The 26,664-nt window shown below is 34.3% G+C and overlaps 1 protein-coding gene across 2 annotated transcripts in view; it reads left to right on the forward strand.

Annotated features, from left to right (window-relative positions):
• The first annotated feature begins 3,039 nt into the window (after positions 1 to 3,039).
• The window catches only part of TENT2 (terminal nucleotidyltransferase 2), a 61,155-nt gene continuing 37,530 nt past the window's right edge, over positions 3,040 to 26,664 (forward strand). The window contains exons 1-8 of one of the 2 annotated variants that reach the window (XM_090276418.1): positions 3,040 to 3,382; positions 9,411 to 9,584; positions 9,780 to 9,869; positions 13,664 to 13,901; positions 22,940 to 23,054; positions 23,146 to 23,237; positions 24,640 to 24,706; positions 26,216 to 26,285. In XM_090276418.1, the coding sequence (XP_090132544.1) occupies positions 9,448 to 9,584; positions 9,780 to 9,869; positions 13,664 to 13,901; positions 22,940 to 23,054; positions 23,146 to 23,237; positions 24,640 to 24,706; positions 26,216 to 26,285 (809 nt within the window). In that variant the 5' untranslated portion in view covers positions 3,040 to 3,382; positions 9,411 to 9,447. Of the gene's footprint in view, positions 3,383 to 9,410; positions 9,585 to 9,779; positions 9,870 to 13,663; positions 13,902 to 22,939; positions 23,055 to 23,145; positions 23,238 to 24,627; positions 24,707 to 26,215; positions 26,286 to 26,664 lie in introns of those variants that run through there. The other variant, XM_090276417.1, reaches the window with a different exon arrangement.

A 26,664-nucleotide genomic window follows, 5' to 3' on the forward strand; every position in this document is an offset into this window, starting at 1 on the left:
TTCCTTTACATCAATTCTAAACCACCTGAATTAATGTAAGTTTATAATAAATATTGAGCTCAGGCAATATAGTGCAAGTTCTCCAACTTGGGTTTTTTTTTTTTTTCTTCAAAGTTGTTTTGGCTTTTCTAGGTCCTTTGCATTCCCATATAAATTTTTTTATTTTAAAATTAATTAATTACTTTATTTTTAGAGAGGAAGGGATGGAGAGAAATATCGATCAGTTTGTTGCCACTTGCATGCCCCCAACCAGGGACCCAGCCTCTAACCCCTGATCACGAATCCAACCGGTGACCTTTCCATTTGCAGGATGATGCCCAACCCACTGAGCTACAAGAGTCAGAGCGATTTCTATGCAAATTTGGAATTACTTGGTCAATCACCAAAGAAAACCTACTTGGATTTTGACTGGAATTGTGCTGAATCTATTGATCAATGTGGGGAAGAAATGACATTTTACAATATTGAGTTTTCTGACCCGTGATATGGCCCTTCTGTCAGTTTGTGTCTTAAATTTTTGGTAGTATATTTAAAGTTTTCTGTGTACAACTTGTATATCTTTTCTCAAACTTATTTTTAAGTATTTCATATTTTTGTTGCCATTTTCAATTTCAGATTGTTTGTCGTTAGTATAACACAAATAAAAACTGTTGCATTGTAATTTTTATATCCTGTAGTGTTGTTCACCTCATTTATTAGTTCTGGTAGCTTTTTGTAAATTATATATGATTTTCACCATAGATCATGCCATCTGCAAATTAAGCCAGTTTTACTTCTTCTTTCTAATTTGGATGGGTTTTAGTTCTGTTTCTTGGTGTATTGTATAGGCTAGAACTCCCCTAGTACAATGTTATAGAAATGGTGAGTGCCCATATCCTTGTCTTGTCTCTTCTAAAGCATTCAGTTCTTTACTGTTAAGTATGTTGTTTATTATAGATGCTTTTTAATAAGTTGAGGAAGTTTCTCTGTATTACTAGGGTTAGATATTAGCCTTGTACAATGCTTTTGCTGCATATATTGGAAAAATCATAGTTTTACTTTCATAGCATTCGTTAATATGGTGAATTATATTGTTTGATTTTCCAATGTTAATTCAACCTAGCATTCCTGGGATAAGCTCCTATTTGGACATGATGTATTATCTTTTTTATATATTGTGAAATAAAAATAGCTAGAATTTTGTTAAAGATTTTTGGATCTATATTTATGAGGAAATTGGCCTGTATTTTCTCTTCTTGTAACATCTTGGGTTTGGATATCAGAATAATGCTGGCCTTAGAGAATGAACTGGAAAGTATTTCCTCTTCTTCCATTTTCTGGAGGACTTTTGTAGAATTGGAATTACCTTTTCCTTTAAAAATATACCATGTTAACACTATAAAAAAGAAAGCTGGAGTGGCTGTATTATCACCAGATAAAGTACACTTTAGAGCAAAGACTATTACTAAAATAAAGTGGGTCATTTATAAAATGGATCATTTCACAATGACAAAATAATTTTCACAATCAATTTCATTAAGGACATATTAATCTAAATGACAGGACAATTCTAAAAATTTACACAACTAACAGCAGAGCTTCAAAACACATGAAGCAAAAACAGATAACAAGGATAACTAGAATAAGCCATAATTACAATCAGATAGTTTAATACTCTTCTCTTAATAATTAATAGATTAAGTAGACAGAAAATTAGTATGTTCTAAATTCCCTAAAATTTCAAAAATTTGAACAGTAGGATCAACCAACTTGATGTGATTGACGTCTGTAGAACATTTCATCCAGCAACTGCAGAATACAACATTCATTTTAAATGCACACTGAACACTTAACAAGACAGATTATATTCTGGGCCACAGAACAAGTCTCAATAAATTAAAATGATGCAAATTATACAAAGTATATTATCTGATCATAATGGAATTAAATTAGAAATCAATAACAAAAAGAGAGCTGGAAAATACCTCAGTATCTGGAGACTACATAACATACAACTAACCTGTGGGTCAAAGAAAAATCTTTAGGGAAATTAGGAAGTATTTTGAAATGAAGAAAAATAAAAACATAATATATCAGAATGTGTGAGATGCAGCTAAAGCAGTACTTTGAGGAACACATCCCACCAAATATTTATATTACAAAAGAACCATCCCTAATCATTGACCTTAGTTTTCAAGAAACTATAAAATTAGTATTACAGACTTATACCCCTGAAACCTATATCATTTTATTAATCGATGCCACCCCAATAAATTTAATAAAAAAGAAACAAAATTAATTTAAAAACTAAAAAAAAAAAAGGCATAAGTAAGGAAAAAACATAACAGCACAAATAAATGAAATAGAAAACAAAAACCATAAGAAAACCTATGAAAACAAAAGCTGGCTTTGAGATTTGAGATTAGTAAAGTTGATAAGCCTCGGAAAAAAGAGATGACACACGCTACCAATTTGAGGAATGAGAGAAGGGGAGACTTTATAGATATTGAGCGGACAATAAAGAATATTGTTAATAGATTCAACAACTTAGATGTTTTCACAACCATTAAACCTCACTCGAGAAAAAATCTTAAATATCTTGAATTAAGGAACGTCAGCTATTATTATGGGCAAGGTTCTGAGTTCAAGCTTAAGCAGTAAATAAGGGATTTTGATGCTCAAGCAGCTTTCAGTTCACTGGCGGGCGACGGGGGCAACGGCAGAGAACGACAAAGCTTAAGACAGATCGGTGCAGAAGACAGAGGGAAACCTGGGTTTAGAAAAGCTTCTGTGGGGAGGAGCCATCCGCCTGAGACACCAAGGACCAGTACAAAATGTTTATCAGAGCAAGAACTGCTATGCGTGAGTAGGCTGTCCTCCGCCGATTGCTTAGTTCTCCAGTTCCAGGGTAGTTAGTCCTATCCCTTTCCCAACGAGCTCACTACGAAACAGCTACTATCACTTGCCAAGCATGTACCCCAGCAGACGTGCGCCTGCGCACTATAGCAAAGCGCTCGCAAGAGGCGAGGTGGAGGTGGGGTGATGCCGGAAGTGTGACTTCTCTCCCTGCTCTTCCCTTCCGGGGTCACGTCGGTCTTCCGGGTGTTTCTGACAGGGCTTTATACACCGCTTTTTGGGCGATTCTTTGGTCTTCCGCCTCTTGCCACCGCCTTTCACCTCTTACACGTTTGCCGGCTCTGCCTTTTCTCGTGTCTCTCCTCCCCAGCCGCCGAGTCCGGGATTTAGAACGTCATCCGGATCCGGATCCGGGCCTAGCCATTCCGCGGGCCACTACCTCTTTTGGCTCAGGCGAAAGCTGCGACCGAGCGCCCGGGTCCATCGCTGCTCCGGCTTTGGAGCTCCTGTGCGGGCAGTGCCGGTAGGCCCTGCCCCAAGGACACCTGTGAGTTAGGGGTTTCATAGTGGGACGCACCCTGTTGGCCCAGGTCGAGGGCGGGGCGCTGGGAACTTTTAAAAAACTGTACTGTTTTGTTTTGCGTGGGAGATTCTGGCAATATCTTTTCCCAGACTTATGGGCGACCCCTACGCTGCTGTACTTTATGAAGAAGATTAGGACCTTTTATTCTTTTCACTCGTTTCTTTTCCTCGTAACCCTTCCTCAGTGTAGGACCAAAAGAGAAAGGTTGTCCTGCGATCCTACATGGTGTTTCAAAGGATGGTTTAAATGGGTATGACTTTGCCTCTTGCCTTACTTAGTTCTTCACTCTACAATAAAGCGCACAGATTAGGACTGTTAAGATTATTGCATATTCTGCCCCCCACCCCACCCCGCTCAGCCTTTGTGGGTGGGCTCTTCATCTCTAGTTCAGAATACGAGGGATTTTTGTGTCTCACAACTTCCGAATTACCCAAGTATCCTATCTTGTTTTAGCCCTCTCAGCTTTTTGTTTAAAATAGCAGTTGTTTATTTAGTTTGCATATACCAATAGGGTGAACCAAAAAGAAACAAACTGTAAAACCCAAGTTAACATGGCGACTCGTTAACAAATGTGTAGTATATGATTTTGTGAGAAAAGAGATCCTTACTGAACACTAAGTTTGTGTGTTTGTATTACAGGTAACATAAAATTTTTGTAAGTGCCATCTTATTGTATGGTTTATTATCACAAGGCATTAACATGTACTGATTAACAGCCAAAAGGCTCTTTCTACTGTATGTACTGGTATCCGATAATAGTAATTACTTTGTTGGTGTGATATTCCCCAATTAAGTCTGATCTGGAAATGATGTTGCAGATAGACTCCATGAGAAACAGGTCATTTAAGAAATGTCCATTTCAAACTATGTGACTAGATTATTTTTTCAGCACTTGGATGGAATCTAATTCTTAATAAAAAGGAGTGTCCTTTTCAAAACCTGCAGGTGGTTTTCACAGTAGGTGAGCAGGATTTAGGAATTGGACTTTTTGCACTGTTGAAAAAAGAAGTGAGTTTAGGGGATAGGTCAAAGGCATTTGGACAAAGTGAAGCGATAACTTGATTTAACCTCTACAGTGCTGAGTTTTATACTAGGTAGATTCTGCTTTCCAGAGAATCCTGATGAAGGACTTATGATAACCTTGGGTGTTCTCTAATTCTTTGCAGGAGAGTTCAAGTTTAAGACAAATTCCAGGTTGTAAAGTCCAGGATGAAACACCACAGCACTAGAAATTACTTCGTAAGCTAATCTGCTACAGCTTGTCTCCTGTATGATTATTTACAAATAAACCTCTATAGTTTCCCATTGGTTAAATCTTAGTCAAGAAGCAATGTTTAAGATTCCTTAAAGCCAGAACTAAAGCATTTTTAAAACAGTTCAAAATTTACCTAGATTATTCCATTTTATAGTCAAGTACTGATTGAGATACAAACTTTCAAGCTAAGAAAATTAGGGTGCCACCAATATCTGGATTTTATTTGTTATAAAATTTCCTATACTTGTTTCCACAGATAATGTGAAGTAGTGTTATATATACAGATTATTATCTACTTATTAAAGCCTTTCATTCAGGATATGAAGAAAACTATTTGAAATGCTGTGGAGGTCCCCTTAATTATGATATCATAATAGTTTTGCTGAAACTATTCTGTTTAGAAAATGATCCCTTATAATGTTTATGATAGATTGTTATTTTGGTGACATTTTTATTGTCATAAAAATCAGAGTTAAATGTATTAGAAAAAATGTTACAAAGAGGAATTGAAATTAATGGGCTTTTGATTTACTTCCTTATCCCTAGGTAGTCATGTAGGATACCTATGTTGGGGAGCATCGAAGGCCATTGGTTATATTCCCTAGGAATGTTTTTCTTTACCTTGAGAGCTGACCTGGTAAGAGCCAGGCCTGGAAGCTAAGATTCATACTGAGGAGAACCTGACCAATATTTTGTTTGGAGAGGCTCCAACAATTTTAGTGCTTATCTGGAAATTTGGCCCGGGTTGAACTCAGTATTTACCCTATTGTAAACTTTTGGCTAGGGAATCAATCTAAGCTTTTAAGCCTTGCCTAATTTGGCCATTAGCTTTGTTGAGTACTACTGGGCCACAGGACATCTTTTGACTTATTCTTAGTCTGGATCTGACCAGGTACAGAATAAGAATAAGTGAGGTCTAGGCTATTAAGTCATTTTCAGTCTTCAAATCTGAATGCATGAGTATATGACTTTATTTGGGTCTTGAAGAAAAACAGATATACAGTGTTTACAGTTGTGAGTATGCTAAACACTTTATTGTGTTATTATTGTATTATTTTCTATGGGAACAACTCTAAGCCTACTTTTGCCCCACCCTTTGTTATTTATAGCTATAAACAGAGTGTCATAGAATTTTAACTATGAACTGATTTAAATAAACCTGAAATAGAACACTTTAATTCTAGTTTTTCTGAATACAAATTTCCATCCTTTGTTGACCACACCTATACTTATAGTATCTATATTTTAACAAAATGACATATTAAGCAAAATTTGTTACTATAATGACTTGTATTTAATGCCATTTTCTGAGGAATTATATGAAACAGGAATTATGTTTTATGTGGATTTGCATCAGTGAAGCAGAGTAAAGAAGGCCAAGAAAGTGCGACCCCAGGGAAAGGGAGAATAAAGCATTAGCTGCCATTCTTGAACCTGCCATTCTATGATTATTGAGTGTAGTTTTAATAGGGATTCTCTGGAATACTGCTTAGTTCAAGCTATTTTCCATTTCCTCTGAGCAGTTAAAATGAGTACAGTGTGTTATATTTGATAGGATTACTTTTTTTTAAAAAACCTATAATACGAGATAAAGGCCTGCTGAAGAAAGTTGACAAACTTTTTCTGGTGGTAACATTTGTCTTTTGTTCCAATTAGAGTCAGGCACTTGGGATGAGATCTACTGGTGGTCCGAGGCTCTTGTCCAAAATCTGTTTGAACTCAGGACTGGTGAATCTCACTATCTATGACCGGCCTAGGGGATTTTAATCTTACAGAGTTAACATACAAGGGACAAAGTGTATATGATTGATTGATTGATTGATTGATTGATGACAGATCTTTCTCTTCTGTTGTCTCTTGCTTCAGTTTTTCCAGCCATCTTGTCTTAATCCCCAGAAGCAAGTATCTTATTTTTTTTAGTTGCTTTAATGTTCTTTTCCTTTATTCTAAAAAAACTTTTATACTTTATTCTTTGGATTAAAATGAAGATTTAGCACCTTTATGTACTCTGCCATCATAAATTGTGATGTATATAAACATAAATATGAGTGGGGACCCCCAAAACCCCAGAGTTTATTTCTAAAAAGTTGTATTTCTAAAAAGTTGTATATTTATTCTTACATGTGTAAACTTTAGTTACCTTCAAAATACTCTTAATTTGATGCAATACACCTATCGCGACTGCTCAAAACAGTTTTTTAACTTATCGGTTTTGATGCCTTTTAGTGCTTTTACTGTTTTTTGTTTCACCTTTTCTGCATCGGCAAAAGTTTCCCTTTGAGGACTTTTTTCACCTGGGGAAACAAGCAAAAAAAGTCACTTGGGGCGAGATTGGGTGAGTAGGGAGGAAGGTGGCATGGGGGTCATGCCATTTTTGGTCAAAAACTGCTAAACATTGAGTACAGTGTGTGCAGGTGTGCTCATAAGTCACCCATCATGAAATGGGCAAGTGCATTGAAAGAGTCTTCAAAAAAATTCACTGAAACTGAATGTAGCCTCTCACAACACCACCAGCTGGTACACTGATAAAGATGGGTTCTTAAAACACTCACCTAGTGGGGGAACCTATACTACAAGGGGCCCACTCTCCAGAAGATGATTCTGGATTTTGTGGGTCCCCTCTTATATATAACATATAGTATAATATAGAAATACATGTATCTTTAAATACAATATGTAATAAATGATGTAAATATATTATAATTTCTATATTCACTGTTTGTGTTGTAGGAACCTAGTATAATAGGTAACTGATTATATTTACTTCTTTTATATGACCCTTTGAGTGTGTTTTTTTTCTGTAGTTTAGCAATTTCTTTTATTTTTAACTTGCTGCTTTTCTGTTCCTATAATTATTTCTGCTCTGTCAGCAGAACTGCTCTTTCATCAAATACATCAAGTAATATACCAGTTAACCTTTGTTTTCTCCTTGGATATCTTCTTGAAAGCCCTCTGTTCTACTCTAATTGAAGCTGTTAGCTTCCCTTTACCATCATACTGGGGAATTTACTTTGCCTGTGCCATTTCTTGTATCTTCCTTTTCCTAGATTCCAGGTTTTCTTTTTCTTTTTTGATAATTTACATGTCTAAAAAGTTTTTTTTAATCACTGTTGCATTAATAGTATAGCTGGGTATAGAATTATAGCTTGAGAGCATTTTCTTCAGAGACTTGAAGGCATTGACTTCATTGTCTTGTGGTTTCTACTGTTGTTTTAAAGCCATTTTGATTACCAGCCTTTTACGTATAACATTTTCCACTGCAACATTTTATAAGCTTTTTTTGATATCCTAAAATTCTAAAATTTCACTATAATATGCTTGATATTAATTTTTAAAAAATCATGCTTTGTATGCACTGGATTCTTTAAACGTAAGGATTGGTGTTCTTCAGTCTTGGAAATTTTAAAAATTTATTTGGTAATTTCTTTTTTTGTATTTTCTCTGTTCTTCCTGGAGCTTCTTTTATGTTGGATGTTGGACCACATAGTTTGAGGTTGTTTTATTTTCTCCTATTATCTTGCTTCCTTTCTGCCCTCATCAGTTTTTACTTTTTGTTCCTTCTAAGAGGTTTTCTCAATGTTATCTCTTAACTTTCTGCTGGATATCTCCACTTTCAGTTTTGTAGTTTACAAAAGCTCTTTCTGTTTTTTAAACAACATAGTCTTGTTCTGTATATACAGTGTTTTTTCATTAGTTAAGGAGTATTTTGGTGTGTTTTTTTTTCTTTCTTTCTGGCATCCATGATGTCTGTTTTAAGTGAGAGCTATTAGCAATCTAATTGGAAGCATCTAATTGGAAGCTCTGTGTGCAAAGGAGGGTAATTCAGTAGTAGGCCTTACTGTAGTTGTTAGCAGGCTTGAATTGTTTTTTTTGTGTGTGTGTGTGGAAACCTGTTACTATGTTATATAGCTTCTCTGGTTCCTATATTACATGGTTTCTTTCTCAGTTATTAAAAAAATGAGTTTTCTAATTTCCTGCTTTGGAAGATGGGCTCGGGATTATTTTTACTTTGTAGGTTTAATACTTGTTTTCAGTTTGTTACCTTACCCTACTCTTTGTAAGTTTGTAGCCTTTCGGGATGAGGCATTGCTAAGGAATAAATATCTAGACTCCTGCCTGGGTCAGTGAGTGGTTGTGATTGCTTTGTACACAAGTTTTCCCCATTCTTGTGGAATAAGCCCCTTTATTGAAAGTCCTTTATGTAAGTTATTTAGAGTTTGAAGGGAATCTTACAATTTTATAAAAGTTATTAGGCAATACAAATTATTTCCCTTGTTTGATTAGCTCTATGAGGTCTCAATCATAGGAACTAGATTTCATATGATGGCTTATACCTTTATGTAAATTATATTAGTAGTAAGTGTAAGACTGTAGAGTTTCATTAAGTGTTTCTCTTGGGTAGTTTCCTTTTTATTATCGGAGTATGTTGTGTTAACTTGATTTCTAAAAGACTTACTGATATTAGGATAAATTTAGGGACATTCTTCAGAAATTTTGAAAGTTACGTATATTGTGCTACCATTTTCAATAATACTGTGGTTAATCTAGATTTAAACCGATTTATTAGTACATTTTTTGTTACCTATAGTATGAGTTAAGAGATCTGTTTAAACTTTGAAAAGTAACTGCAAATGAAATTCATAACTTTGTAACTAATTGTTTTCAATAGTGAATACCAGTTACCAAAGAGTTCAGTATCTTTAAGCTATAATAATTTGTCTTTTAAAACTATTCTAGGTGGAAGAATACATGCTCGCTTCTAGTGAACAAGAGCATGTTCCCAAACTCAATTTTGGGTCGCCCACCTTTCATTCCAAGCTATCAACAACATAATAACTTCTTCGCTCTGTCACCAACTCTTTATTCACACCAGCAGCTTGTAGACGCCCAGTTCAACTTTCAAAGTGTAGAGTAAGTATGGAAATATTTTTGCCTACATCATTTGTAAATTGTTTTTTCTACCTGATGCAACCCTTTTATATGAAACATTAGAAGTTAGAGAAAAATGTCATTATGACTTGTTTTCTTTTGGTCAGTAAAATATTTTTTCTGAAAAAAAATTTTAAGACAAAAATGTTTATTACTACTTTTCTTTGTTTTTGGTAGTTTGTCTAGAGCTGTGTCATTACAGCAGTTGACATATGGAAATATCAGTCCAATACAGACTTCAGCTTCCCCATTATTTCGAGGAAGGAAGTAAGTACTTACTTTAAAAGAAAAAATTTGCATTTCTTAGACCTGTATAACAGTGTGTATCTTTAGTTAAAATTGTTTGGACATTGTGCCCTAAAGTTTTTTCCTGGGATCTGTGTAATCAGTCCTGTTACAGAATTTTAAAAGTTCTACATAGTATTTAAAGAACTTTAGGGATACTTTGTTGACTTATTCCTGCCATTGTGAGTTTTAGATGGACTGATGCTATATTTCTTCAGAAAACTACTTTTAATTTGATTTTTTAACTGAATCACATGGCTTTCTGTATTTGTATGCTAGTGTTGCCATAACAAAGTACAACAGACTGGTTGGCTTAAACAACAGAAATTTGTTTTCTCACAATTATAGAGTCTACAATTCCAAGATCAAGGTGTTGGCAGGTTTGGCTTACTCTGACGCTTTCCTCCTTGGCTTATAGATGGCTGCCTTCTTTCTGTGTTCTCACATGGTCATCCCTGTGTCTGTTTTCTGTGTTCTATCTCTTCTTCTAGGACATTCGTGATACTGGATTAGAACTAATGACCTCTTTAAAGTCCATATGTCCAAATACAGTCACATTTTGAGATACTGGGTGTTAGGGCTTAAACATATGACTTGTGAGGGGAACACAATTCAGCCCATACCACTTTCTTTCTAGTATAGTTTACTACTGTTTGGTTTATCTAAATCTTATACAGGTAACGGTCCATGATAAGTATTATTATTATGAAAATTTCTACCTAAATCTTTCTATAGAGAAGTCAAGAGCCAATTAATTTTAAACCAGTTTGATTAAAATAAATTAATGTAACACAAAGTAATTATAATAGAGCTTTAGAGGTAATTATTAAAATATGATTTGGCAGTACTTGATAGATGTTCCTATTTAAAGCCTATATAAATATTTCATAATTTTTGTGTCCAGTTAAATATAACACTACCTAAGAATTATATGATTGAATTATAGAGTTGACATTGTTCTAAGGACTTCACAAATAATAATTTGATTAAGTTTCACAGCACTTTATGATGTAGGTACTATTAACCTACTTCTCTTGAGGAAAAAGCTGAAGCACACAGAGGTTAAGCAATGAGTTATTTAAGTAAAATAGGCATCACTGTGGTATGAACCTAGGTGGTCTGCTTCTGGATCCCATGTTTAAGGGCACTGAGTTGTTTTTCAAAGTTGTCACTGTGGAAAGCTATATAATGATGCTAAAAGTATTGATTTTATTCAGATTTTTAATTTTTAGAAATTACCCTGACAGCCAGTTTGTGAATCATGAATGAAAATAAATTCCATTAGTTTATTGTTATGCATATTTTAAAAACTAAAATTGACATTCTCAATAGAAGATATTCAAAACATAAAGCTCTAAATTACTTTTAATGTTTAAAAAAATATTAAGTATGCTTATGTTTTTGGCACTGTTCACTTTTAGTGAACAGGTGTATAGGAGTTCCAGTTATTTGTAGGTCTGTCAAGGAGAGAGAAATTGGCAAAGTCCCAAAGGAGTATTATAATAAAAAACTTCAGGTTTCTATGGCTAGTAGAATTTTAGAGCTTGAAAGAAATTGGACCATTTCCTATGGCATAAAGTATTACCTACATGAACAACTTAATATATCAATGAAGTAATTTCTTTTTTTCAACAAATAATCACATTTAATAATATTTTTCCTTGTCTTTTATTTTTTTAAATTTTAAGCCTCCAGAAAAAATGTAAAGAATAATAAATGAACACCTATATTTCATTAACCTAAATTATTCAATTAAAGTTTTAGTACATTGTTGTTTATTTCTTCCTCTTTCTCTCCCTATTGCCACATTTTTTTCTGAACCGTATGGAAGTTCTTTACATCATTTGACTTTACCCCAATACATATCAGTGCATTCCTTCTAAAAACAATGATATTTTCCTAAATAACCAAAATACATTGATTGTGTCCAAGAAATTTAACAGTAACAATATATATTATCTGAAATGTAGTTCATTTTCAATTTTTTTACTTGCCCAGTATCTTTAATAGCTTTTTTTCAAGCTTACTTAAAAAAAAAGCTTATTTATTGTTTTTCTATTACAGTTGTCCCACCTTTTCTCCCATTGCTCCCCCACCTCCTCACCCCTTCTCCCACAGTCAGTCCACACCCCATTGTCCATTGTCTGTGTACATGGGTCATCCACACTAGTTCCTTGACTAGCTTTTTTCCCCTCTTGCCCCACTACACCCCCACCCCCCACCCGCCCATTCACTGTCAGTCTGCTCCTTGTTTACATGCCTCTGGTTCAGTTTTGCTCATTTATTTGTGTTGTTCATTAGTTTCTTGTATTAGGTGGTATCATATGGTACTTGTCTTTTGTTGCCTGGCTTATTTCGCTAAGCATAATTCTCACCAGTTCCATCCATGTTGTCGCAAATGGTAGGAGTTCCTTTTTTCTTTGTGCTGCATAGTACTCCATTGTGTAAATGTACCACTGTTTTTGATCCCCTCATCTACAGATGGGTACTTAGGCTGTTTCCATCACTTGGCTATTGTAAATAGTGCTGCAAAAAAAATGAAACTAGACCACCAACTTATACTAGATACCAAAATAAACTCAAGATGGATGAAAGACTTAAATGTAAGCAGTGACACCATAAAAATCATAGAAAACATAGGCAGTAAAATTTCAGATATCCCACATAGTAATATTTTCACCAATACATTTCCTAAGGTGAGGGAAATAAAGGAAAGAATAAACAAATGGGACTACATCAAACTAAAAAGTTTCTGCTCAGCAAAAGAAAACGTCAGCAAGATGAAAAGGAAAACAATGGTATGGGAAAACATACTTGCCAGTGATACCTCAGACAAGGGTTTGGTCTCCAAAATATATAAAGAACTTACATGACTCAACACCAAGAAGACAGAAAACCCAGTTAAAAATGGGCAAGGGACCTGAACAAACACTTCTCCAGAGGACATACAGAGGGTCTGTAGACATATGAAAGAATGTTCATCATCACTAGCCATCAGAGAGATGAAATTAAAACCACAATGAGATACCACCTTACAGAATGGCCATCATCAACAGATGAACAAACACCAAGTGCCGATGGGGGTGTGGAGAAAAGGAAACCCTAGTGCATTGTTGGTGGGAATGCAGACTGGTGCAGCCACTATGGAAAACAGTATGGAACTTCCTCAAAAAACTAAAAATTGAACTGCCTTTTGATCCAGCAATTCCATTGCTAAGATTATACCCAAAGAATCCTGAAACCCCAATTCAGAAGAACCTATGCACCCCTATGTTCATAGCAGTACTACTTATAATAGCTTTTTTATAAAAGTAAATATCTCCTAATTTGGTATTTCCTATTGATAAGCCAGAACATAGGTGGACTCAAAAGAGCCTTTTTTTACTATACAGCACTGAGTTAACTTAATTTTATCTTCTTTGTGTTGGTTTGAATCTTTTGTTGTTAGTGGTTTTATAAATAGAATTTTTCCTGTGAACTTCTCACTCCTGAGATAAAACATTGAGGTAGGTCAAAAGTAGGAGACTAACCTTAATGTATATATGTAGTTTGTTTTTTTTTATATGCATTATTTCTACTCATTTTTCCTAGGGTGTTTTTTTAAGGCATCTCTGTGCTGAAAATAGATATTTTAAGAGTCACATAGAGCTAATATGTGGCCCTGCTGGAAGAGTCAATATTGTCATATTTATATTTATATATTCTTAATTGTTCTCTTTTCTATATGTTATCACAAAGTCATATCTTTAATTACTAAGTTTATTATTTGTTTTCAGGAGATTAAGCGATGAGAAAAACCTTCCTCTTGATGGTAAACGGCAGCGTTTCCATTCACCCCACCAAGAGCCAACTATAGTTAACCACATAGTGCCTTTATCAGGTGAAAGAAGATACTCAGTGCCGCCATTGTTTCATACGAACTATGTACCAGATATAGTCAGATGTGTTCCATCTTTTCATGAAATATCAATTTTAGAACCTAAAGAAATCACGCTGCCTGAGGCCAAAGATAAGGTAATAATAATGTAATTTTAGTTTTACCTTTTGGGAGCTTAATATAAATATCATATTAAAAGTATGAAAAATATCTAATATCTTAGATTGAGTAGAACATGCCTTTTTTGCACTCTTTAAGGTACTGTTTAACTGTCATGCTGTAATGTGAAAATGTCATATAAATGAAATCAGACCAATTTTTTGAATGAATATGTAAGAATCTTATATATGGGATTTTAATGTATGTATGCAGTTAGACTAATTTTTATGGAATTTTTAAGTATTATAGCTATTTTTGCATGGATTTATATGTTTATAAATTTAAACTTTTATTAACTATTCAAACTAAGTAACTTCTAGTTCTACATATGAACTAGGTATATGTTGAGTCTCAGTAAATTTAGTAACATAATTCATATTAGTCAGTTAATGTCAAGTAAAGTATGGTCTTGTATTAATAACTTTTTCTTTGCATAGCAGCATAAAAAAATACTCACTTAAATCTTAAGTTCTTGGAATAAGCATTTATATCAAAGGAACAGAGATACATTTTGTCATTAAACCAACTTTTTTGAGTACTACTCTTTAGCTATCTACTTGTGGGAGAAAGATGGCAAACAATTAGTTCTGTGCTCCTTCTTTAAATGAACACTTCTTAAAAAAATTAGTATATACAGATGTCTCTTCTTTTCCAGGCATTCTACATATGCTATGTCATTTAGTCTTTTCAACTCCCCCATGGTGTGGATAATACCCTGATTTTACTGTTTTACTGAGGTTCAGAAAGCTAAATAACTTGCTCAAGTTCACAGCTAGTCAAGTGACACAACACTTAACCCTTGTCTCTAATAATACCAAAAAAAAAAAAGAAACCCCCCAAAAACTTAAGATGCTTAAAATCAAGGGTAGGGAGATGATATTCTTAGAATTGACTATAATACCAGGTAATCTGTGACAGTAATAGCTAATATTTATTGACTTTCTTTGCCAGCAGTGTGTTCAATGGTTTGTGTGGTTTACCTCTGCTACAGTGTGAAGTGAGTGGGAGTTTCAGTGTGTAATGAAAATGGAGCTGTGGTTTGGAGCCTTGAGTTCACAGTGCAATGCCGTTGAAGGTTTTAGAATAGAGGAGTAACAATCAGATTTGCATTTTTGGGAAGATAGTTGTCGTGGTCTAGTGGAGCTTGGTTTGGAATAAGGAAGGCCTGAAAGATGGATTATATCTTGAATGCTATTAAATTCATTCACATGAGAGGTGTTAAAGCTTTCAGTTGTGGCAAATAGGAAGTGGAAAAGATGTGAGAGACCATGCATAGAAACACTGGTAGGATGTGTGGAATGATTGAATGTAGAGGAGGGCGTGAGCAAGAGAGACATCATTGACTAATTGATATGATTCTGGACTTCTACCAGATAAGGTACCTAGATTTGGGGTATATAAGCTAATTGAAGAACTAATCAAGAGCTATTTGAAACTGGGAAAATCTGCTACAGCATTTGTGGTCTTGAGCAACCTTATGTTCTGCAAGTTGTACGCCCAGACTATAGGGCTCTGGGAAAATAGGGCTAGAACAGACCAAACAATTTTGTAACCAGAACACTAGTGAGAATAATAATTGCTACCTTGGGAAATAAATTGGACAGACTGGTAGGTGGCCTAGCATGGTTGGGTGCTGCTACAGGGGATATTAAAAATATACAGAATAGATTTGAGATTGGCTTCAGGTTGGCATTGAGTCAAGACAGTTAAAAGTGGAGCTCTGAGGCAGTGAAGCTGCTGTTAAGGTAGACACAAAAGGAAATACACCAGCAGAGAGCTGTGTGATTGGGAACCCTGAGTACAACCGCTTCTTTTTATTTTTATTTTATTTATTTTTTTAAAATATTTATTTATTTATTTTTAGAGAGAGAGGAAGGGAAGGAGAAAGAGAGGGAGAGAAACATCAATGTATGGTTGCCTCCTGTGTGCCCCCAACTGAAGATCTGATCTGCAGCCCAGGCATGTGCCCTGACTAGGAATCAAACCGGTGACCCTTTGGTTCACAGACCAACGCTCAGTCCACTGAGCCATACCAACCAGGGCAGATGCTTCTTTTTTTTTTTAGTTGTCTTCGATCTGTAGGGACTCCTGCCTGTACAGCAGCCAAGCTGAGGGCTTTTTTTGTTTGTTTCTTAATGAAGGTTATAATCCCCCAGTTTCTGTTCTATGTACAAATCAACCCAACTGACAGGTTAAATTGATAATATTCTCCTATTTACCAATTGTCTATAAAATAATTGGTATTGCAGAAAAATGTGTTATAGCAGAACTGGAAGTATATATTTCAGAAGCAAGTCCAGGGATGGAGATATGAATCTGGAAGTCACCTGCAATAAGAGTGACAGTTGAAAACTCCTGAGTAGATTAAATCCTGTATTTATTTAGTATTCAACTAATATTTCTGAGTGCTAGCTATGTGCCACAAATTTGTGCTAAATGTACTTACATTGTAATGAGAGGGAGAGCCACTAAAACACACCTATGCAGCTTTGGCTGGTGTGGCTCAGTGGACTGAGCACTGGCTGGGAAACCGAAAGGTTGCTGGTTCAATTCCCAGCTAGGGCACATGCATGAGTTGCAGGCCAAGTTCCCAGTGGTGGGGGTGTGCGAGAGGCAGTTGATGTTTCTCTTGCACATAGGTATTTCTCTCCGTTTCTTTCTCCCTCCCTTCCCCCTCTCTATAAATAAATAAATAAAATCTTAAAAAGAAAACAACCATACAAATCACAGTTATTGTTTAATATATGTATAAGTGCTATGAAGGAAAATTACAGAGTGCTGAAGGATGATCTGGAGGAGGTAATATTTGAGCTGAGATTTGAAGAATAGTAGGAGTTAACTAGTGAAAGAATGGTAGGTTGTAGAGAGTGCTTTAGAGAGAAGGAACAGCATGTTTGAAGGTCCTAATGTAGAAAGGAGAATGGGGTATGCAAAGAACTGAAAGGCCAAGGTGGCTATAGTTTGGGTTATTAGGAAAATGGCTAAAGTGTGGTAGAAGTGGGAAGAGGGGCAAAGCATGCAAAGACTTGTATGTCCTTTTGGTCTTCAGCATAAGAACAGTGGTGATTTTTTTCTTTTTTAGGAAGAAAGGAATGAGTTAAAATTATTTGGACTTCATTGCCTGAGGTTGAACAAGTGTGGATGTAGGGAAGTTATTTTATTCAATATTATAGATGAAAGGTAATGGTGCCTTGAATCAGGAAGTGTTGGTAGTTAAGATGAAGAGAAAATGATGGAGTTAAGCTATATTTGGGAAGTGGAATTGGTAAGATTTGATGCTAGATTAATTAGGTCATCCAAGCTTCGGAATTATTGACATTTTGGACCAACTTTCTTTGGTGTGGAGGCGCTGTCCTCCTCATCCTAAGGATGTCTAGCTGCATTCCTGGCTTCCACTCACTAGAGGCCACTAATCCCCAGTTATGGCAATCAGAAATGTCCACAGACATTGCCAGATATCCTTTGGGGGACAAAATTGCCCCTGGTTGAGAACCACTGGATTAGATAGAAAAGAAGACAATGAGGGTTACTTCCAAGGTTCTAGCTTCTACAACCGGATGCATGGTAGTATCATTCACTGAGATAGAATAAAATGTAAGAGAAGTAAGATTTGTGTGTGCATGTGTGTATGTGTATGTGTACTGTTTAGTAGGAATTGGAGGATGAGCAGGGTTCTCATGAGTTCTGTAGACATGTTGCCTTTAAGTGATTTTGAAACATCAAATTAGATATTTAGAGATGATAGTTTAATATGTACAGATCTGGAATTCAGGGGCAAGGTATTGACTAGAAATGTACATTTGGTAAACATCAGCATATAGATGGTAATTGAAGCTGAGAGTATGGAAATGATTGTCCAGGGAGAGAAGAGCCAGATCCAAGATTGATTGAAATATTGATAAATTGAGGAAAGAATGGGAAAGCAGAAATATAAACTAAGTATATAAAACTGTTTTGGAAAGTTTGGCTGTGAAGGGAGGGAGGAAAAGTTGGGAAGTTGAACAGTTTTATTTATTTATTTTTAAGGTGGGAGGAACTTTAGCTACATATATTTAGCTACACATAAAAGTTCATGGGAAATATTCTAAAGAGAGGAAATTGACTACTGTGGAAAGAAAACAAATCATGGATACTATTCCTTAGAAGGTACAAAGGGTCCTAACTATAGAAGTGATCGGCTTTAGTTAAGAAGCTTTTTGGAGCTGGAGGAGAGCGTAGGTGCGTAGATTCAAGAAAGTTTGTAGCTATGATACGGAGAAGTTAATGGAGTTACCATAGTTGAATGACTTCTTTCTGTTTTCTCTCTGAATTACTATGCAAGGTCATCTGTTGAGAGTGAAGAGGATGAAGTGGGATGTCTGAGTTGGAGAACAGTAGAGAAGGTTTGAAATAGCATTTAAACTGAGTGCAGGAGATCATGCTGACCATAGAAACAGAGTGGGGAAGATTTGAAACAGGATTCACTGGGTAGTGTAGAGCACTCATTCAAGATTCATAATAATGAATTTATTATTAGTAGTAATGAATCGGTCAGCTGATTCAGTCAGCTCCAGGGAAAGTTTTTGTTAGTTGAGATTTTAATTACTTTGAAGATTCATATTCTGTTGTGAAACCTAAAGAATTAAAATTTTTAAATTGAGTACCTTCTGAATTTAATTTATTTCCTCCATTTTAAAAGCTTTTGTCTGTTTTTTACGTTGCTGTATTAACAGAACTGTGTAAGTAAAAGAAAAAAAACTTACTTTTCTGAATTTTATTTTACTTTGGCTTTTGAGTGAATATATGGTTGCCTGAACTTTTGAAAAAGAGGCTATGGAGGAATCAGAGTTAACTGAACTTCTGAGTCATACCTGTTGTAACTGTACTTTGGAAATTCCAGTTAGTCTGGAGATATTATGTGAATTGAAGTAATTGATTTTGAATTTTGAGATGAGTTTAGGCTGAGGTTTTCTTGGTACTGATTATAAAATAAAGATAGGATTCTGAAGAAATTATTCAAGATTTCTTGTGAATGTTTAATTTTGGAAAGGAGTAAAATTTTTGCAGCCTCTTGGAATCTTTGGAGGAGTAGTTTGGGGACAATTCTCTCATAGATCTCTCACAGGCTCTCCTAAAATATGTATTTTAAAAATTTTAATATTCTATTTTATTTTGAAACAAATAAGTTGAAAAGAAGGATGAAATATTTAAAAAGCATTAGCTCACTGAATTTCAAATACTTAAGATATGTTTGTACCCACATCTCCTACCAGTCTTCCAGCTTTATTCAGATATGAGTAACAAAAGTTGTATATATTTAAGATGTAAAATATGATGTTTTGATATAGTGTGATTACCACAATCAAGCTTAATTGATATGTTTATCACTTCATATAGTTAGCATATTTTTTTATGTATGGCAGGAACACTTGAGATCTACTCTCTTAGCAAATTTTACATATACAATACATTATTATTAACTCTAGTTACTGTCCTGTACATTACATGTTCAGAAGTTATTTATTTTATAATTGAAAATTTGTACCCTTTGACCAACATCTCTCCATTTCCCTTGATTCCCAGCTCGATAAGCACCATTCTGCTCTATTACTATGAATTTTGTGTTTTTAGATCCTACATATAAGTGAGATTATTCTGTATTTGTCTTTCTATGTCTAGCTTATTTCATTTAGCATGTCTTTCAAGTTCATTCATGCCGCAAATGGAAGAATTTCCTTCTTTTTTAAAAACATTTTTTTAATCCTCACCTGAGGACATTTTTTCATTGCTTTTTAGAGAGGAAGGGAGAGAAACATTGATAGGCTGCCTCCTGTACACGCCTGGCTTGAAGACCGAACCTGAAACCCAAGCACATGCCCTGACCTGTGACCTTTTGGGTTACAGGATGACGCTCCAACCAGCTGAGCCTCACTGATCAGGGCTTCTTTTTTATAAGGATAAATAATATTTCATAATATAAGTCCACACATCACATTTTCTTTATTAATCCATTGACATTAAATGGACATTTAGGTTGTTTCTATGCCTTGGTTGCTGTGAATAATGCAGGGAATGCATGTATCCTTGAGATAGTGATTTTCTGTCTTTTTAAATAAAGGGCCAAATAATAAACATTTTAGACACATGGGCTGCTTGGGGCTTCTGTCACATATTTTTTCTTTAAACGGTGCATAAAAATGTAAAAATCATTTTAGCTTGCTGGCTCTACAAAGTAAGCTGGAAGCAGTATTTGGCCTATAGGACATAGTTTGCCCACTATGCTCCAGGTGAATAAAACTTAATCATTCAAGTGTCATTTAAAATTATATATTAACCACATTTACTAGAAATCTTGATCAGCTCTTTTATAAACCTGGATGCCCTGTTTTAAAAAGCATTTTATATGGAAAATATTAAATATAAAAATATAGTATTATAAATCCATATTTTACCAAGCTTTAACAATTACCAACATACCACCAATTTTATTTCCTCTATACCTCCTTCCCTCACTAATTTGAAGCAAATTCCAGCTATCATATTATTTCATTCATAACTATTTCAGTATTCTGTATTGTTTTCTTTTGTATCTATCCTTTTGCCAATGCCATGCTATTTTGATTACTGTTTGTTGTCTTTTGCCTTTCCAAATCAACTTATTCTCTTAATTTCTGAGATTTTAGTTCTCTCATCTGTGTTTAAGTGAGATGGCTTTTGGTGTACTGCTTTAAGATAAAGAGGTTGGGCAGCCTAGTGCGCTAGTTTTTCTAGGTTGTTGATGCTAGGCATCATCCTCTGTTACATAGTATTCAGAGATATACTTTCTGAGACCTTGTCTCTTCTCCTTCCCTACTTTTATCTAGGCAGGGTTTCTCATCCTCTTCAATATTGGTATTTGGGTCAGGTAATCTTCGTTGTAGGGGATTGTCCTGTGCATTGTAGAATGTTTAGATCTTTGTTTCTACCTACTAGATGCCAGTAACCACCTTATGGTGCCCTCCTCCTCCCCAGTTATGATAACCAAAAATATTTTCAGACATTCTTAGATGTCTCCTGGGGTTCAGAATCATTGTCGTTCTAGACCTTGTTTCCTTTGCCCCAAATGATTCTGTGCTGCTTGCTGTAATGAAGGACACTTTAGTTAGTTTTGAGGTTTCTGTCTTTCTGTGATCCTCTTGCATTTGCCTGTTGGTTGTAGCCTGTGGAAGTCCCTCTCAGTTTTGCTTGCTGTTCCACACCAAATTGGACACCTCAGTTTGAGGAAGGGGATGGGAAGTATTACCTATAGGCAATTTGATTTCTCAATGGCTTGGTTTTAGGACTGTGTAAAATCCCCTTCCTCTTCTTCCTCTTTACATTTCTGATACCATGTGGGTCTTGCTACAGTTGGTGTTTGGTCTCATCTGCTCATATTTTGGGGTTCATGAGTGATATAGAGTCAGTTAATTGTGTTATATATTTGTTGGCCATGTTTTGTTTTTGTTTGACCTGTTTGCTTTATTCCTCTACTGTCTCTTTTTTTGGAGGCAGGTGGTTTGTTCAGGCATATTAAAAAATCTTCTCTCTTTCACTGACAAGTTGCCCAGACTACCTCTGCCTCCTTAAAATGAGTATTCTAAACATGATAAAAGAAAATGTAATGGGCTCTGGGGAAGGCCTAAACAGAGAGGTTGGAAATGAGAGAAAGATTGAAAAGCTGGCGGAGGTACATTATTTGTGTCTTCCAGGTAGCCATAAGGCTTGGATACAAAAATACGGCGATTGGCTTTGAACAGGGGAAGAGGACATTTTGTCTGGCAGTGTAGAATAGGAGATATAAAGAGATGACATTTTATTCAGATTTGTTAGTTTGTGGATAAGAAGCTGAGGATGTCATATCTGTTATCCTCAATTTTCTTAGTAACTTTAATATGAAGTTAACTGCTAAATTTAAAAGATGCCAATTTTGTGAATTTAAAATTTTTGTTTAGTTTCATCTCTTAGTAGCTCAGATGTAAGAGCAGAGAAGGTTATTGTTTGTATTGACCTAAGATTAAGATTTTGCAGGATAATGTTAAGGCATGACAAAGAGTGGCTCAAGGGATGCATTATGGGGAATAGATTGGATAGGGGCAGAAATTTTGCTGATCAAGTGCTGATGGGTTGAGAGAAAGGGAGGATTAAAGGGAATCCAGGTCTGTGTGGTTCTAGGGCAGGTATGAGAGGATGTAAGAAAGTAAGAATTGGACAAGAGATTGAAGCTATAATAGTATATTGGGATTTAAAATTTTAGAGCCAGAGAAGTTCTATTTTATTGTGAAGACCATGTTGTTATGACTGGGAGTGTAACTCTGATGAAAAATATTGGAATAAAAGAAGTTCAGAAATGGTGGGTGTATGTTGTGGAATGTAGCTCATTATAGATATGGAAATCACCTGTAGTGATGGCAAAGGTTGGAATGAAGGGGAAAGTGTGAACTAGATAGGTCGGCAAACAGGGAGATCTGTCTATGGATGGCAACAGTATGTCAGGCTGATTCAGGGCAGTATTGTAAGAATGGGGAAAAGGGTGGTTTGCAATGTGCATAGAAGACCAGGGACTTTTCTTATTTATTTTTGGTATCAATACCGAGGGTTGAGCAAACTTTGTTTTAAGGGACAGATGGTAAATATTTTAGACTCTGCCACTTACATATTGTTTCTGTCACGTCTATGTATTTGTTTGTTTTTCTAACCCTTTAAAAATATTAAAAACCATTCTTAACTCATCCAAAACCAGTCAGCAACCAAAGGTTGGAGTCTACTGACCCCTGGATTATACTTATTATGACTTATCTGTGAATAGTGAGTGATATTTTACTCTGTGAAAGTTAGTAGCTATTTCAGTTACTGAGTAACTTGTTACCTGAGTGACAGTATTTTTGTTTGGAAAATGTTAAGGAGAACATGTGTATTTATTTTTAAAATACTATTGATAGTATTGTTTTCCACTTCTCACTATGCTAATTACTTTTACACTTCTGAACAAAATGTTTACTTTTTTTGTGGTGGATTCAAGTTGAGTCAGCAGATACTGGAGTTATTTGAAGCATGTCAGCAGCAAGTAAGTGATTTGAAGAAGAAAGAACTCTGTCGAACTCAGTTGCAGAGAGAAATTCAACTGTTATTTCCACGTATGTTTCCCTATTTTTCATGCCCATTATGTATATGAATTTCTGTTTAAAATTATAAATAATACCTTGTAATTCTTTTCTGTTTCTCTAGAAAGCAGACTTTTTTTGGTTGGGTCCTCTTTAAATGGATTTGGTACCCGGACCAGTGATGGTGATTTATGTCTAGTAGTTAAAGAGGAACCAGTAAGTAATGAAACATTTATTCTTGTGTTAAGTCATTTAAGAAATTTTATATAAAAGTCATTGAGGAACATAACTTGTTTTGCTTTAATTACTCCTTTGGATTCTTTGATTATAGTAATTCAAGAAAAGCCAGGAAATATTTCTTTTTCTTTTAGGTGTTTTTTTATAATAAACATAACAGGAATTTTAGCATTAATTTATTTTTAAGTTGTTAAAGTAAGATGGCTTTACTGCATATTTAAAAAGCTCTGCCTCTATTTTGAGCTGTCATTGGGTTATATATGTTACCAGGATGCAGCAAAGAAGAGCATGTATCAGTATTACTTCTTGATGTATTTCTTTTCCATTTGAATTTTCAGTGATTCTATCTTCACTTTTTTTACCCCCCTGAAAATAGTATGGCGTTTGGAGTTCTTATTTTGGGAATATAAAAACAGAGATTTCACTGAAATTTAAAATAAGGCTATTGTGATATATTTCTTCTGATATTTTGGCTTTGTTCTTTTTACTTTTATTAAATTTTGTTATGTAGTATTATATTTATTTGAATTTCCTGTTAATTGATACTCTTCTGTATCCTTAATACCATAGTAATTGCTGACCTGAAGCAATCTCTTTAATATGCTGAGGTCTCTTCTGAATTACCAAAGATTAAATTATTTCAGTATAATTTTAAAAGGCTGTATTATAGTCCAGCTATTTAAAAATATAAGAGAAATCTATTGAATGGTAATATATATTTTTATTATTCCTATTATTTTACTAACAAAATTAGCTTCTAGTTACTGAAGATCAGAAAGAGATTTATTTCAGGAAAGAAACTATTTTTCTAGGCTTTGGGATCATACAAAGGAAAGTTTAAAAAACTTAGAAATAATAAATACAGTGAAGAATACTAGAGTATTAATTAAAACTTTCTCTCATATACTGTACTCAGGCACATCTCACTAACCTTTCAGTCTTATTCACATGTCTGAATCATGTTGTCACAACTTACACTGAGACACCACATTTGAACCTTATCTTTAAGCAGCTCATAATGTAGATGGGTAAATAAAATATGTTACAGAAAGTTGAAATTCTGTTTATTTTTCTTGGAGGACATTGCTTTTTGTACAATTATACTAAAGTAAAACATGACATGTATGACTCTTTCAGTATTTCTAATAGAATTGTGCTTTAGGTTTAAAATCAGGACTTGATTTAGAAATGTTGGTGTGAAAGACAACATAAAGGTTAACTTTTCCTAGAATGCAATTTAGTGTGTATTGAAAAGTAACTCCAAAGAAAAGTATACTTTATATGTTTTTTCTTTGTTCAGATACATTAAGAAAATAAAACACTAAGGTTAGAAAGATAATGAAAAAACACTTTATTTTTAACTTTTCAGTGTTTTTTTCAGGTAAATCAGAAGACTGAAGCACGGCATATACTCACCTTAGTCCATAAACACTTCTGTACTAGACTTTGTAAGTCTGATATGCCTCAAGTTGATATGTCATCTGATATAACTATTTATTTAAAATGTCTCTCTCACTTTATTTTCTGGTAAGACTTGTTTATTTTCTGATCAGGATAGGTTTTATATGGATCTTTTTTCCCAAATGAATTAATTTAAGTTTCAATTAAAAGAGTAACCATTTAGTCAGCAATTCTTTATTGAGTTTACTTGCAAGATAATTACTCCAAAAGAAAGCAAAATTGCTGACCTAGGCAATTTTATTGTAAGATTTTATTATTTGAATTAGCTAACTAAGCAATTTTAATTCACATGTTAAGCCATCTTAAATAGTTTATTTTAAACATCTGCATACTATCTATTGTGGACAGTTGAAGTTATACTTACATTTATTTGGCAGATAGATATTCATTATATATCAGACTTGGAGGAAAATTCAAAGTCAAGTAAAAAGTTTGTACCCTTAAACAGCTTACATCTATTAAAGGAGAAAAATAAATCAGTTGATTTATTTTAGTGAAGTTTTCAGATCTGTGAAATAAAAAATGAAGTAATTCATACCTTAAGTAGGTTTTTAATAGCTAGTATTAGAATTATAAAATATTAAATACGGGAGGGACCTTAGGGATCATCTAACTCAAATGAAAGGATTTTTTGTTTCTTTTTTATTTCTGGCTTTTAATAGTTGAGACTGGTGTCCCATGGTTTCAGTAACTTGCAGGAGGAATATAGTTTGTTTTTGTCGGTGTTAGAATTTGTACTTGGGACTTGAAACTTTTAACTCGTATTTTTCACAAAACCTCACTGAATTTTACACATAAATTTTATTTGAAGCTTGGTATTCAAGTATTTTACGATTTATGTGGTAAAGCATTATACCAGAAATTTATAATTTTTATATCTAGTATTATGTTTTTCTTTAGTTAAAACATTAGGAAATTACTCCCTTGGGAAAGTTTATAGTTTATTTTTTATACAGTTCTATGTGTTTCCAAATTTCTACACTGAACGATGTATTATTTTCAACTCAGAAAAATTGTTTTTAAAACTGATGGGGTAAAAAGTATGTAGGTATGTTCTTTCCCTTAGAGGTCGTACTTATTTTAATGTATCACCATCCCATGTATCATATTGTAAGTATTTATACATTTAAGACTCTATACATATCATTTTTATGGCTGCCATAATATCTTGCCATGCACTGAACCAGAATTTAGCTATCCCACTGCTGCTAGCTTTGATATTTTTCATATTTACATTGCTCTGATAAACTTCTTTATAAATGTTTATAGGTGTTAGACCACATTTCTGAATAACTTTGTTAAAAAGCCCTGAAAATGGTTTTGGAAATTCCATTCTCAGAAGAATTCAGTAAAGTCCTTTCTTTGCTTTCTTTCTCAAAACTATGTTTTCTTAAATTATTTTAGCTTAGTAAAACCCTATTTTAAAAGAATATACATTGGTACAGTATGAATTTGAGATGTATATACAGATATTCACATTATCTTTCATCCTTCAGCTGGCTACATTGAGAGACCTCAGCTGATTCGAGCAAAAGTGCCAATTGTGAAGTTCAGGGATAAAGTCAGGTAAATAATTATTGAATTCTCTATTTTCAGTTGCTTTAGATAATTTTTAGATAGTCTTTTGATGTAGATAATTAAGAAATATATGCTATAACATAATATTTTATCTCCATTGATTTTTAGAATCCACTTGATTTGGCTCTTGAAATAATTTTTAAAAATAGTCTTAAGCAATTTTTTACAGTGACTGAATGCAGTTATTCTGCTTGAAATTTTGAATATTTGAGACTACCCAATTTAAAGAATGTGTACATATTTATATTTCAGATTTTTAAAGTGATCACTTGCTTTTTAGAAATGCAATGAATGAATTAAGAACATAATCTTAATTGATAAAATTTCATGTATCAAAGGGGTTGTTATAAATCTAACTGTATTCTAG

Source organism: Furipterus horrens, unplaced genomic scaffold (assembly GCF_987537825.1).
Source record: "Furipterus horrens unplaced genomic scaffold, mFurHor1.1.pri manual_scaffold_5, whole genome shotgun sequence".
Lineage (NCBI taxonomy): Eukaryota > Metazoa > Chordata > Mammalia > Chiroptera > Furipteridae > Furipterus > Furipterus horrens.